At 41.5% G+C, this 12,857-nt stretch overlaps 1 protein-coding gene across 8 annotated transcripts in view; it reads right to left on the bottom strand.

The window, feature by feature from the left end:
* Nucleotides 1-12,857, bottom strand: part of ARHGEF18 (Rho/Rac guanine nucleotide exchange factor 18) — a 100,759-nt gene that overhangs the window by 24,155 nt on the left and 63,747 nt on the right. For 6 of the 8 annotated variants that reach the window (XM_073324411.1, XM_073324415.1, XM_073324413.1 and 3 more), the window contains 7 exons: nucleotides 6,732-6,876; nucleotides 5,578-5,690; nucleotides 5,243-5,383; nucleotides 3,669-3,919; nucleotides 2,748-2,873; nucleotides 1,208-1,325; nucleotides 305-553 (listed from right to left, as the gene is read on the bottom strand). In XM_073324411.1, coding sequence (XP_073180512.1) covers nucleotides 305-553; nucleotides 1,208-1,325; nucleotides 2,748-2,873; nucleotides 3,669-3,919; nucleotides 5,243-5,383; nucleotides 5,578-5,690; nucleotides 6,732-6,876 — 1,143 coding nt within the window. The remainder of the gene's footprint in view (nucleotides 1-304; nucleotides 554-1,207; nucleotides 1,326-2,747; nucleotides 2,874-3,668; nucleotides 3,920-5,242; nucleotides 5,384-5,577; nucleotides 5,691-6,731; nucleotides 6,877-12,857) is intronic. The other 2 variants (XM_073324414.1, XM_073324412.1) reach the window with 1 other exon arrangement.

The raw sequence follows: 12,857 nt of genomic DNA on the forward strand, positions 1-12,857 counted from the left end.
CACAGGAGTCTAAGAAGGTTTGACTCAACACCTTGTCATCTATTTAAAGACCTCCCATTTGAATTGGGCAGAGGATCGGACAGATTATAAGCATCAAACTGCATAAGGAATTTATCGTGTACCATTATAGAGTTGCTTATTTGACAAGTCAGGAATAGAACAAGTGCTATTTCTTCCAGTACCCTATGAAACTAGCAGGTTATCTTTATACTCATCTGACTTTATACTCAATTGATCAGTAATAAACAAATGGAAATCTTGTTTTCCAGTTGTGTTTTTCCCCCTTTTCAGCCCTTTTATTTACCTTTGAGCCTCCCTGATGCAGCTTTCCAGCACAGCGTCCCATCCAGCAGAAGCTGCCGCTGGCCCATGTCATTCTTCCGGAAAAGCAGCCCATTCTTGAATTTCCCTGATGATTTCAGCTCCATTTTGTACATAATCTCTCTAAGACGCTGCCTCTTCTCACACTCATTTACCTTGGCATCTACATGAGTGATCATGTCCTTAATTAAACTGAGTGCCTGGGACAGATCTTCATAATCCTTAGTGCCAGCTATAAAGAGGCAGAGTGTTGGTTAGTCTGACTTTGCTGCAGAAATTAAGGGAATAATTCATAAAATGAAAAGAAAAGGAGTACTTGTGGCACCTTAGAGACTAACCAATTTATTTGAGCATGAGCTTTCGTGAGCTACAGCTCACTTCATCGGATGCTGTAGCTCACGAAAGCTCATGCTCAAATAAATTGGTTAGTCTCTAAGGTGCCACAAGTACTCCTTTTCTTTTTGCGAATACAGACTAACACAGCTGTTACTCTGAAACCTGTCATAAAATGAAAGTTATTTAGATTTCCAGGACACAAAATGCCCCCTCTAAACAAATCCCAATCACCTCCTAATGTGAGGTGCTCTGTGCTTAGCAGCTCAAAGTGTTTCTTTGTAGCATAAAGTCCGAAAAAAACCAAAGCATCAAATTCTGATCAAACTGAGAGGCTAAAACACCAAGATTTCTTGTCTTTAGAGTTAAATCTAATGCTGCCCCTGAGCCTTTTGTGATTTTTGTGGCTCAGTAACAACCCTTCAATGGATAATGGAGTGAAGCGGCAGAGCCTAATGGGAGTCCCAGACAACGCTCCACGTTTAGAAGGAGGGTGGTGCAAAGGAAGACAGCCAGGGCAGGGTGGGCAGGTATTACAGGGCACCTCATATACCTTCTGTATTCTGAAGAATACGCTCCACCAGCACTGGGTACTTCGTAATGCGTTGAGTGACTAGGAGGATACACTCCTGGACACCAAGTCTCCTCACAATAGAAGAGTTTCCTATTTTCTAGGGAGCAAAAAAACAAACAAGAAAAAACCACAACAACAAAAACAGAGCATGTGGTTAGACAACTCTACGTGGCATAAACTCCATGTTGTGATACAATCTGCATTTGAGATAGCCCTCCGTGTCCTACCCGTCCCCAATTACACATTCCTTACCTCTTGACATTTCTTTTTAGTGCAACAAGATCTCCACTGACTACACAACCCAGCGGCTATTCTTGCACCACAGCCCCATTAGTGTCAACCACAAACTCTTGCACCCAGCAAACCAAAAGTTGTTATTTTGACTTGCATCACAGGAAAAATATTTTTAAATGTTATTTCCAGCTAGTGCAACACAGACCTGGACCAAAGCAGAGCAAAATCCAACTTCAAATTGTTGGATTTCCCACTTAACAGTGGATTTTCTTTTTTTTTTTTTAATACATATATTATGCCCACTTTTAAAACATATTTATAAATATCTTCTAATCGGGTTCAACAGTATAATTGAACTGAATTACACTTGCTACTGAATGGTGTGTAGGTGTCTCCTTTACCAGGGTTTCTGGAATTATGCTAATAAATACAGATCCACTTATGAATGAAAGCATCAGAACCCCAACAGTCAGTCCGATTCCAGGTACTCTGGGATCCTGGCAGCAGAATGGATTACAGATTCATGGATACTCTCTTCTCAGAAAACAGAATGCACTGCACTTTTAAACTCATTTCAATTCTTGACAGTAATGAACTGTCCCTTCTAAAAGACACCACCTAAGAGGATCTATAATTTAGAACAATACTGGGAAGTACTCAGAATTATTGAGCTGTAGGATTTAGAAAATTCCATCCATCTGGACCATGTGACGTTCATCTAAGATTCAGGTTAACTCCTTACAAATTGGCTACATTTAAACGTATAGCAGCTTATTTTGTTCTACCTATGTTAGACTGCACACTCCAGTGCACAAGAGACTGACACATGCCCTGGAGCCAGTCTCTTGATTCTGGAGAGATGTCATAGTGGGCAAAACTATGACAATAGTACCTAGTTCTTATACAGCGCTTTTTATGGTAGATCTCAAAGAATGATTATCCCCATTTTACAGATGAGGAAACTGAGGCATAGAGAGGTAAAGCAACTTGCTTACAGTCACATAGCAAGCCAGTGGCAGAGACAGGACTAAAACCTAGGTCTCCTGAGACCCAGACCAGTGCTCTATCCACCAGACTGTTCTAGAGCTGCAGTTCTCTTGGTGGGCTTTGTTACATGCAAACTGCTCATGTGGCATCTGTAACACAGAGAGACAGACAGAACCAGCCAAGTAACAATCTAACACTCCTTTCAGCTTTAAGTTTGATTCAAAACCAAACCCAAGAAATCAGAGATATTTTGCTTTTTGGAAATGGGGCAGACTGGGTCACTGGCTGGGTTTTTTACCTTTATTAAGTTTTGGAACTTCTTGTTGCTCTGCAGCAGGTCCTTATAGTGACTGACAGCTTCACTGTGACCACAACAGAACATACCATATTTTTCTTTCATTCTCTCTCCACTTTCACCTGAAAACTAATTGGAAAGATGAGGAAGGACATTAAATTAGCCAGTTTAAAATGCAGCCAGTTACTCCCAGAAAGCTTGGCTACTATAACACTCTTGGGTTTAATTAGGCTTTGTGCTGATTAGCTTTTAGGGTCAAATTTCTTTGCTACTCCAGCTACTTCTCCTGCACCAGATATAGGAGAGATTGAGCCACTCCACTTTATCAGACACTGTGATGTACCCAAATATTCATTTACTCCTGGCAGAAAGACAACAAATGTGAGTAAGAGCTTCTGGGACTCAAACTCAGAGCTTTTTTGGAGCTGGAAAGGGTGGGAGGGACAGCAAATTGGTGGTGATGTAAGAGAGTTTCTATCACATCATTCCAAGTCAAGGAGAGCGTATAGAGTAGCAGAAAAAAGGGAAAGCCAGTTACAGCAAGGGTCTTTATAACCCAAGAGGGTCAGCAATTGATGCAGGAAAGCTGTGTTCAGGGGGCATATGAGGACTCTACTTTGAAGGACTTCAGTGGTGTGCTGCTTTAATTCTGGAGTGGACAAGAAGCAGGACCACGCCCCTCCCAGTAGCATGCCATGTTGTGCATAAATACACAAAGGAAATATTCAACATTTCACACAATTAGGGACCAGCTGCATTTCCAGAAGCCAAAGACAAATGTGGTATTGGAAGGAGCACTTTAAACCCAGTGTTTTGTCAAGGGCCCACTACATTCAAACTTTACTCAACCTACTTTAATATTACAGTTAAGTTCTTAGAAGTTAAATATAGCATCAACTAATGTTATTAGAGCTTAGTTCACACCTGTTGTACCAAGAGGTCTCCAATGTTCTGGATAATGTAATTCCGGTCACTGCCTTCCTCCAAGGATGCCTTCCGTCGCTCCTTTAATTGAAACAGGAATTGCCCATGCAGCTCCAACAATTCATCCACACAAGGAAAGATTTTGTTGATGCCAGTGTTCGTGAACTGCAGCTCCTCTCTCAGAGCTTTGGAGTACACCTTCAGCATGATTTTCAATGTTCGGACATGATGCATTTCAGTTTGCATGAGCTCTGGAGAGAAAACACGTTAGCGGTCATTTAGAAATGTTAGGCAGCGGCTGGCCAAGCACCTAGCAGAGCAGGCTGTGAAAGTCAGCAGCCACAGCAAGCCTCTTATCACAGTGCTGATGCATGTTGCTAGCAAATGCACCACTGAAATAATGATGGGCATTGATAACTCAGCTATTTTACTTTCTACATTTTACATTCTAAATTTATAAAACACACCCACCACTTCTTATTGGCAAGATAAACTGACAGGTGATCTTATACTGTTGTGTGTTGGATGCTGTGAAGTTTGTGCATTCCTCGGAGGGAGTGCTTTCAGTTAAATTTTTCAGTACCCATCAAAAATCCTTACTTTTACTGAAGTCAGGTGAAAACTGACAGCTTTTATTATGATTCAAGTCAAAGCCTAGGAGACCCTGAATTACTGAAATCCAAACATCTCATTAGTACAGAAACATGGGACATGAGATACTCGCACAGCTACGAAAGCCAGCCTGTGCCTATGGAAAACTCATTTATGATGCTTTTGGATTTCTCCCAGACAGTAATAAAATAATATCACCAATACGTGCCAAGGACTATAGCAGCAATATACCAGCATGGCAGTGCTAAAGACTTTCCTCAGATCAGCTCAAAGCTGGGTATGCAACACAACTCTGAGGAGGGTGCAAATCTGACAGCTAAATTCTCTAGTCTGACTAAAACTCTGCAGTCTACATTACAAAGCAGCTGTAAACATTTTGAAGTATGCAGCGCAGAAACAGTAACCAATGTCGACAGCAATAATAATCCCTATTCACGCAATTTGTAAAGAACTTCAGGATAAAAAAATAATTTCATTCCTCTCTGGGCTGGAATCGAGCTAGCATTCTGAACCGGAAACACTTCCTGAAAGGGTTTCTAGAAGGAGAAATGAAGACTCCTTATAATCCAATTAAAACCCTAGAGGGAGTTTTAGCATTATAGGTTGCAATTTGGCCAGGACAACAGGGCTGACAAGCCTACTCTTTCAAAAGGAACCATGGGATCCTTAAGAACATCGAGGCGGTGGCTAAGGATATTGTCTTGTTTTATAGGTGGAATTTACAGCTTACATTAGCAATCTGAAAACCACAAGTTGTTTGACAATATAACAAATCAGAACCCAAGTACACAGCATGTCCAGGGGTAGAAGAGGGGAAATCTTCACACAATCCTGTCTTCTAAGCACAAAAGAAAACAGGGAGGCAGTGAAATCACTGAATCCTATTATACTACTCAAAATAGCAATAGGAGACATTTTAAAATAGAAGCACTATGTAAATGACAGAAATAAATTGTTCTTACCATAAATGACATCTTGCCTTTTCATAACTTCTCTCTTTTGCTCCTTTGCATAAGGCTGTTCCACTGTGAGACTCCAAGATTCAGCCTCAAACTCATGAGCATCTGTTTCTATCTCATTTCTCAGAGAGGAAAAGTATGCATCTAGACCAAAAGCACATTCCATTTAACTAACATTATGCCTTAAATAACATTATAACTTGGACATATCCTCCAATAACTTTTATGAACATAAAACATTTCAATATAGTCTCTCTGAGACTCAATTTGTTTAAAAAAAAGAAAAGAAAAGAAAACAAACCAGCAGGAAATCCTCAAAAGACAGAGAAGTTCCATACCTTCCAGAAAGATGGATTCTGCTGTTGAAGGTGCAAGTGAGACAACATCATCTGATGTCTGCTTAAATTTTATAAATCCCGAATCCCCTTCATCCATTTCTCCTGTGATTGGTCTAAATAGGCAAAAAAATTATACAACTGTGTTATTTTAACATAGAATATTAATTTTTTGAGAGAAAAGCATAACTAAATTATCTATAACAAACCATTTTAATTTGCACTCTTCCTTTATTATGGAGCTAATTAGTTATAACAAACACAGGCTATCCTTGCTTTTTGACATGAAATAGTCAAATTCAATTTGGTAATAAACATTGAAACTCGGTGGATAAATTTCCAGTTTAAATTAAATTAAAGTCTCTTATTCTCTTCTCTTGATCAATCAACTCTTGTACAACTTCCGGTACTACACCTTAAAAGGCACCTAATTTTCTGTTGATGAACTGGACAGGGCACGATATTCCCTATGTAGGGTCAAAATTAAAAGCTCCATCAATAAGATGAGACACATAATTGTGGCAAACAAAAATGTGATACACAGATTTGAAATATCCCTTGATTAAAATAAGGGACTATTTCAATTTAAACAGCATTGTCAACTACCCTACTTGGCCCAAGAAATTCAGGCTAAGAAAGAAAAGGAGTACTTGTGGCACCTTAGAGACTAACCAATTTATTTGAGCATAAGCTTGCATCCAATGAAGTGAGCTGTAGCTCACGAAAGCTTATGCTCAAATAAATTGGTTAGTCTCTAAGATGCCACAAGTACTCCTTTTCTTTTGCGAATACAGACTAACACGGCTGTTACGCTGAAACCAGGCTAAGAAACTATTCCTAGGATTCCAGAGACCTAGAGGTAAAGGACTTAGATGGACAATAAAGCTTGGGCAAGGGTACTCAAATGCCACAATCCAAATTTCACCATAATCCATGGTATTTTATCTGTAGCAGAAAGGAACTACAGAGATTTTGCATCCTCACAAAGAAACAAACAGCTGTCTATTTGGAGAGCATTTCTCAATGCAATTCAGCACTAAGGCTTCATCTAATACTCTCTACAGTTTGTAGTAAGTGCATGTCCTTAATTTGAAATGGATATAGTTCCGTAACTGTAGGAAAAACAAAGTAGCTTATAAGAGAAGCTGTCTACTTACCCAAATTTATTAACAGAACCAGCAGTATTCAATGAAGACTGTGAATTTCTTCTTTGGGTGATAGTCATACCGAGATTCCGAGGCAGAACTGGGGTGCCATCCGATCCCAGGAGAGCACTTTGGGGCTGCTCCTTCAGAGAGGCTGCTACAGAAGCAAAAACTGAATTGGTGCTCAAAAAGTGAGGAGCACACTGCAAACTGCCTGCTCTCAAACCACTCCTCTCTGAACGTGGCTGGAGAGCAGACAAGATCTTGGATGTCAGGAGCTCATTGTCCAAAAAGACATTCTCATTCCATTTTCTTGAAAACGAGCTACAAAAAGACAGCTCAGGAGGAGCTGGCATTGTGTTGTTTCTGCCACTGCTTTTTGAATTTGTATTCCCCATGCTCACAACTGGCTGCCCTAAGATTTAGCACAGTAAAGTGGCCCCACAGATGCACTGTTTTTATACTATCTTGTGATCCTTCTAGAAATGTAAAGCTGCCACTTAACGTACTGTATTGGCTAAATCAGCAGGTCTGAAGTGCAGGAAATTGGTCCCTGCTGGGTCCATTTAGTGTGGAAATTGCAAAGTATCTTCTTTAGTAAAGCACTATAATCTACACACAATTATTCACACCCCATTGTACAAGGGCATAGAACATTTCATGTCAAACAAGAAAAATCTGAGATCACAAAAAAAAAACAGGAGGAGAGGTGGAAAGCTCAAGAAGGGAACTCAAGGGAGGAAGGGAGCAACACAAATTCCAGCAAATGGGGAGCAAGATGATGCCAAGGACTGATATATGGATAAAGTTTTTAAAAACCAGGGATTATTAAGTATAATCACTAATATGTGCATAGAATGGGGCTTTAATTCTATGTTGCAGTTCCGGTGACATGTATAAATCAGTCTTTTGAATCATGAAGCTATCAAACACTGCAATGAAATTATAGCCTTTATTACTCCAGGCTACATAAATTAGTGTTCAACTAAGCAGCAGATGGATCATATTCTACTTGCTATTCCACTGAATATACAAATGCCAGAGATTTCCCCTTGTGTATTGTTTTATTAACTTCCATGCGAGGAGGGCCAATGGCTACTGAATGCCTCTTTAGAGGAAGAGGCTACAAGTCTTGAAATACAAAATCAATTTCAATATTAGGACCCAATCCTACAAACCCTTGATCACAGGAAGAGTTCCACGGGCTTCAGTGGACTAAGTACATGAGGCGGCAGGATCCAGCCTTTCATGAGAAAATGTTCCATTTATTGCAAAATGTTGGCCTACAAAGCCAGCTGGTTTGTATCAAAAGCCTGATTAAAGTTTGTGGGAAGATCATTTTATTGTTATCATGAACACAATATTTTATTGCTGTGATCACAACAAAAAGCGAGAATTAAAGAATTTTTCTATGTCTAGAGACTCAGTGTTTGAAGTTCTTATCTGATTTTCAGCAGTCCTGAATGTCACTGATGGAGACCCATACATCTGCAAGCAGCGATATGGCAACTGCAAACTGATCTTCTGTTCACTTAAGTAACAAATTTGCAACTAAGCCTTGATAAGCTCATGTCAAAAATCACTCAAGAGAGCCCCCAAAATGAGTTTCCCTTCTGAGAGTTTCAAGTGCGTTTGAAATTCAGGTTCCAGGTGAATTGCATCTTCTCAAAAGTCTTATTTTAAGACAGTGGTGACCTTCCATTAAGTGTCTTTAATGCTGCGCACTTTAGAAGGTAAGGTTTCTATTCTGGGGGCGGGGGGAGTGGCGAGAACCTTTGAACAAGCTTCTGAAGTAGGGTTCTCAACCTTTTGCTTTGTAAGGCCCTCCCCCAACGTGCTATAAAAACTTCACGGCCCAGCTGTGCCACAATCACCGGCATTGGAAGGTAGCAAGCAGGACCACTGCCCAGGGACCCACGCCACAGTGGGCACTGAGAAGCTAAGCTGCTCAGGCTTCGGCTCTGGCCCTGGGTGGTGGGGCTTGGGGTCCCGGGGCTGCAGTCTTGCGTGGCAGGGCGTTGGCTTTCTGCTTTGGGACCTAGCGAGTCTAATACCCGCCATGGCTGGTGGACCCCCCTGAAACCTGCTCACGGCCCCCCAGCCCCAGGACCCTTGGTTCAGAACCACTGTTCTGAAGGGTGCATTAAAATATATCACTGCAACCAATCCCCATCTCTGTACGATTTCTACACAAAAAGGTTAGCATAATTAGATCCCTACTCATAGTGATATTGCCCAGATTCAACACACTAGCACAATACCTCATTAGTAAAGAATGTCATCTGTGCATGCATTAATATTATGAGCCTTTGCATCTCATCATTTTACTATGTAACTAGAATCTCACTCGAATAATTCTAGGTTTCAAAGATATGCTGAGTTTGTAGTATTGAGCCATTGGATTTTCATCTGTCAAAACAAGGGGCCCACATATATAGAGAAAGTAATGTGAAAGTGTGGGGAGAAAGGAGCAAGTTCAGTTTAATTACAGTTCACCTTACCAATTAAAGTAAATATTCAATAGCATCAATTTAAAGCCTACAAAAAATCTTGTTTAAACAAAATTTCAGAAAGGGCCATCAACTCAAAGGATTGCAAAAAAAGAAAGAAGCTAGCATTGCAAAGACTATATATATTTTAACAAATACGCAGCCACGGCTCCAGATAGTGTACCAGGACTAAAAGGGGCTGTCAACATAAAAAATACCAAAAACCACACTTTTGTAAGGAGTTTTTTCACCTGCTATTTTTATATGTAGTCCCTAAGATCACTACCACTGAAAAACAATAACAATTATTTTTATCAATTTGTTTACACTGCATATAGGAAGCATTTTGTCTATAGTCACTTTGACTGTGTTGTCCCTGCTCCATATATGAAGTCGGTCAGCCCCACAGTTTGCATGGGTTATTCACACAACAACCGGGGACAGAAAATCATTTTAAAGTTTAACAAGTGTGATGGTAAAAGCACAAACACTCGCAGGTATAGGTTCTGAAATTGCTGTTAACCTTTGTTAACAGACTACAATATATTTCAACTTGACTGTGTCCCTTTAAATAAGAATAAAATTCAGAAATAAGCCACTGAGCCAAGACCATACAGATTCACAGTATTCACCTCCCAAAATACAACAGAACATCCATGTTTATTTGACCATCAAGTGACAACTATTCCTTATCAAAAGCCTGGGGCAGCCAAGGGCTTTGCACTAACCCTGGCAGGCTAACAAATCTAGACTCCAGCAGACCAACAAAGCAGGGAGTGAGTTCCAAAGTCAGACATCCTACCCATAACACTGCCTCTATCCCCTATTTTCTGAAAATGGAATAGAGGTGCTAGCTTGAGTGCCTGATCACAAACACAGTAGTCAAGTTTCAGAGTAACAGCCGTGTTAGTCTGTATTCACAAAAAGAACAGGAGTACTTGTGGCACCTTAGAGACTAACCAATTTATTTGAGCATAAGCTTTCGTGAGCTACAGCTCACTTCATCGGATGCATACTGTGGAAAGTATAGAAGATCTTTTTATATACACAAAGCATGAAAAAATGGGTGTTTACCACTACAAAAGGTTTTCTCTCCCCCCACCCCACTCTCCTGCTGGTAATAGCTTATCTAAAGTGATCACTCTCCTTACAATGTGTATGATAATCAAGGTGGGCCATTTCCAGCACAAATCCAGGGTTTAACAAGAAGGTCTGGGGAGGGGGGGAAGGAAAAAACAATCGGAAATAGGTTACCTTACATAATGACTTAGCCACTCCCAGTCTCTATTCAAGCCTAAGTTAATTGTATCCAATTTGCAAATGAATTCCAATTCAACAGTCTCTCGCTGGAGTCTGGTTTTGAAGTTTTTTTGTTGTAATATCGCAACTTTCATGTCTGTAATTGCGTGACCAGAGAGATTGAAGTGTTCTCCGACTGGTTTATGAATAATTCTTGACATCTGATTTGTGTCCATTTATTCTTTTACGTAGAGACTGTCCACTTTGACCAATGTACATGGCAGAGGGGCATTGCTGGCACATGATGGCATATATCATATTGGTGGATGTGCAGGTGAACGAGCCTCTGATAAAAAGAAAAGGAGTACTTGTGGCACCTTAGAGACTAACCAATTTATTTGAGCATGAGCTTTCGTGAGCTACAGCTCACTTCATCGGATGCATACTGTGGAAACTGCAGCAGACTTTATATACACAAGAGAATATGAGCCTCTGATAGTGTGGCTGATGTTATTAGGCCCTATGATGGTGTCCCCTGAATAGATATGTGGGCACAGTTGGCAACGGGTTTTGTTGCAAGGATAGGTTCCTGGGTTAGTGGTTCTGTTGTGTGGTATGTGGCTGCTGGTGAGTATTTGCTTCAGGTTGGGGGGCTGTCTGTAGGCAAGGACTGGCCTGTCTCCCAAGATTTGTGAGAGTGTTGGGTCATCCTTTAGGATAGGTTGTAGATCCTTAATAATGCGTTGGAGGGGTTTTAGTTGGGGGCTGAAGGTGACGGCTAGTGGCGTTCTGTTATTTTCTTTGTTAGGCCTGTCCTGTAGTAGGTGACTTCTGGGAACTCTTCTAGCTCTATCAATCTGTTTCTTCACTTCTGCAGGTGGGTATTGTAGTTGTAGGAATGCTTGATAGAGATCTTGTAGGTGTTTGTCTCTGTCTGAGGGGTTGGAGCAAATGCGGTTGTATCATAGAGCTTGGCTGTAGACAATGGATCGTGTGGTGTGGTCAGGGTGAAAGCTGGAGGCATGTAGGTAGGAACAGTGGTCAGTAGGTTTCCGGTATAGGGTGGTGTTTATGTGACCATCGTTTATTAGCACTGTAGTGTCCAGGAAGTGGATCTCTTGTGTGGACTGGACCAGGCTGAGGTTGATGGTGGGATGGAAATTGTTGAAATCATGGTGGAATTCCTCAAGGGCTTCTTTTCCATGGGTCCAGATGATGAAGATGTCATCAATATAGTGCAAGTAGAGTAGGGGCGTTAGGGGACGAGAGCTGAGGAAGCGTTGTTCTAAGTCAGCCATAAAAATGTTGGCATACTGTGGGGTCATGCGGGTACCCATAGCAGTGCCACTGATTTGAAGGTATACATTGTCCCCAAATGTACAATAGTTATGGGTAAGGACAAAGTCACAAAGTTCAGCCACCAGGTTTGCCATGACATTATCGGGGATAGTGTTCTTGACGGCTTGTAGTCCATCTTTGTGTGGAATGTTGGTGTAGAGGGCTTCTGCATCCATAGTGGCCAGGATGGTGTTATCAGGAAGATCACCGATTGACTGTAGTTTCCTCAGGAAGTCAGTGGTGTCTCGAAGATAGCTGGGAGTGCTGGTAGCGTAGGGCCTGAGGAGGGAGTCTACATAGCCAGACAATCCTGCTGTCAGGGTGCCAATGCCTGAGATGATGGGGCGCCCAGGATTTCCAGGTTTATGGATCTTGGGTAGTAGATAGAATACCCCAGGTCGGGGTTCCAAGGGTGTGTCTGTGCGGATTTGATCTTGTGCTTTTTCAGGGAGTTTCTTGAGCAAATGGTGTAGTTTCTTTTGGTAACTCTCAGTGGGATCAGAGGGTAATGGCTTGTAGAAAGTGGTGTTGGAGAGCTGCCGAGCAGCCTCTTGTTCATATTCCGACCTATTCATGACGACAACAGCACCTCCTTTGTCAGCCTTTTTGATTATGATGTCAGAGTTGTTTCTGAGGCTGTGGAATGGCATTGCGTTCTGCACGGCTGAGGTTGTGGGGCAAGTGATGCTGCTTTTCCACAATTTCAGCCCGTACACGTCAGCGGAAGCACTCTATGTAGAAGTCCAGTCTGCTGTCTCGACCTTCAGGAGGAGTCCACCTAGAATCCTTCTTTTTGTAATGTTGGTAGGGAGGTCTCTGTGGGGAAGTGATGCAGCCCAATCTAGGTAGCCAAGTCCTAAACTGCTTAAGGCTGTTTACTATATTCAAACGCAACACCTTGAACACCACCTGGCAGATAAAAGTCAGCTAGTGCAAATTACAGAAGTTACATGTCCCCTGAGTGAAACCCTGCTTAACAGCAGTCCTTAGTGCTCTGCATTAACTTCAGCTTCCTTGCAGTCCCCAGGTACAGCCTCACATAGAATGCCTCCCATCATCACTGTGACATGAG

The sequence above is a fragment of the Lepidochelys kempii genome, chromosome 25 (genome assembly GCF_965140265.1).
Source record: "Lepidochelys kempii isolate rLepKem1 chromosome 25, rLepKem1.hap2, whole genome shotgun sequence".
Taxonomy (NCBI): Eukaryota; Metazoa; Chordata; order Testudines; family Cheloniidae; genus Lepidochelys; species Lepidochelys kempii.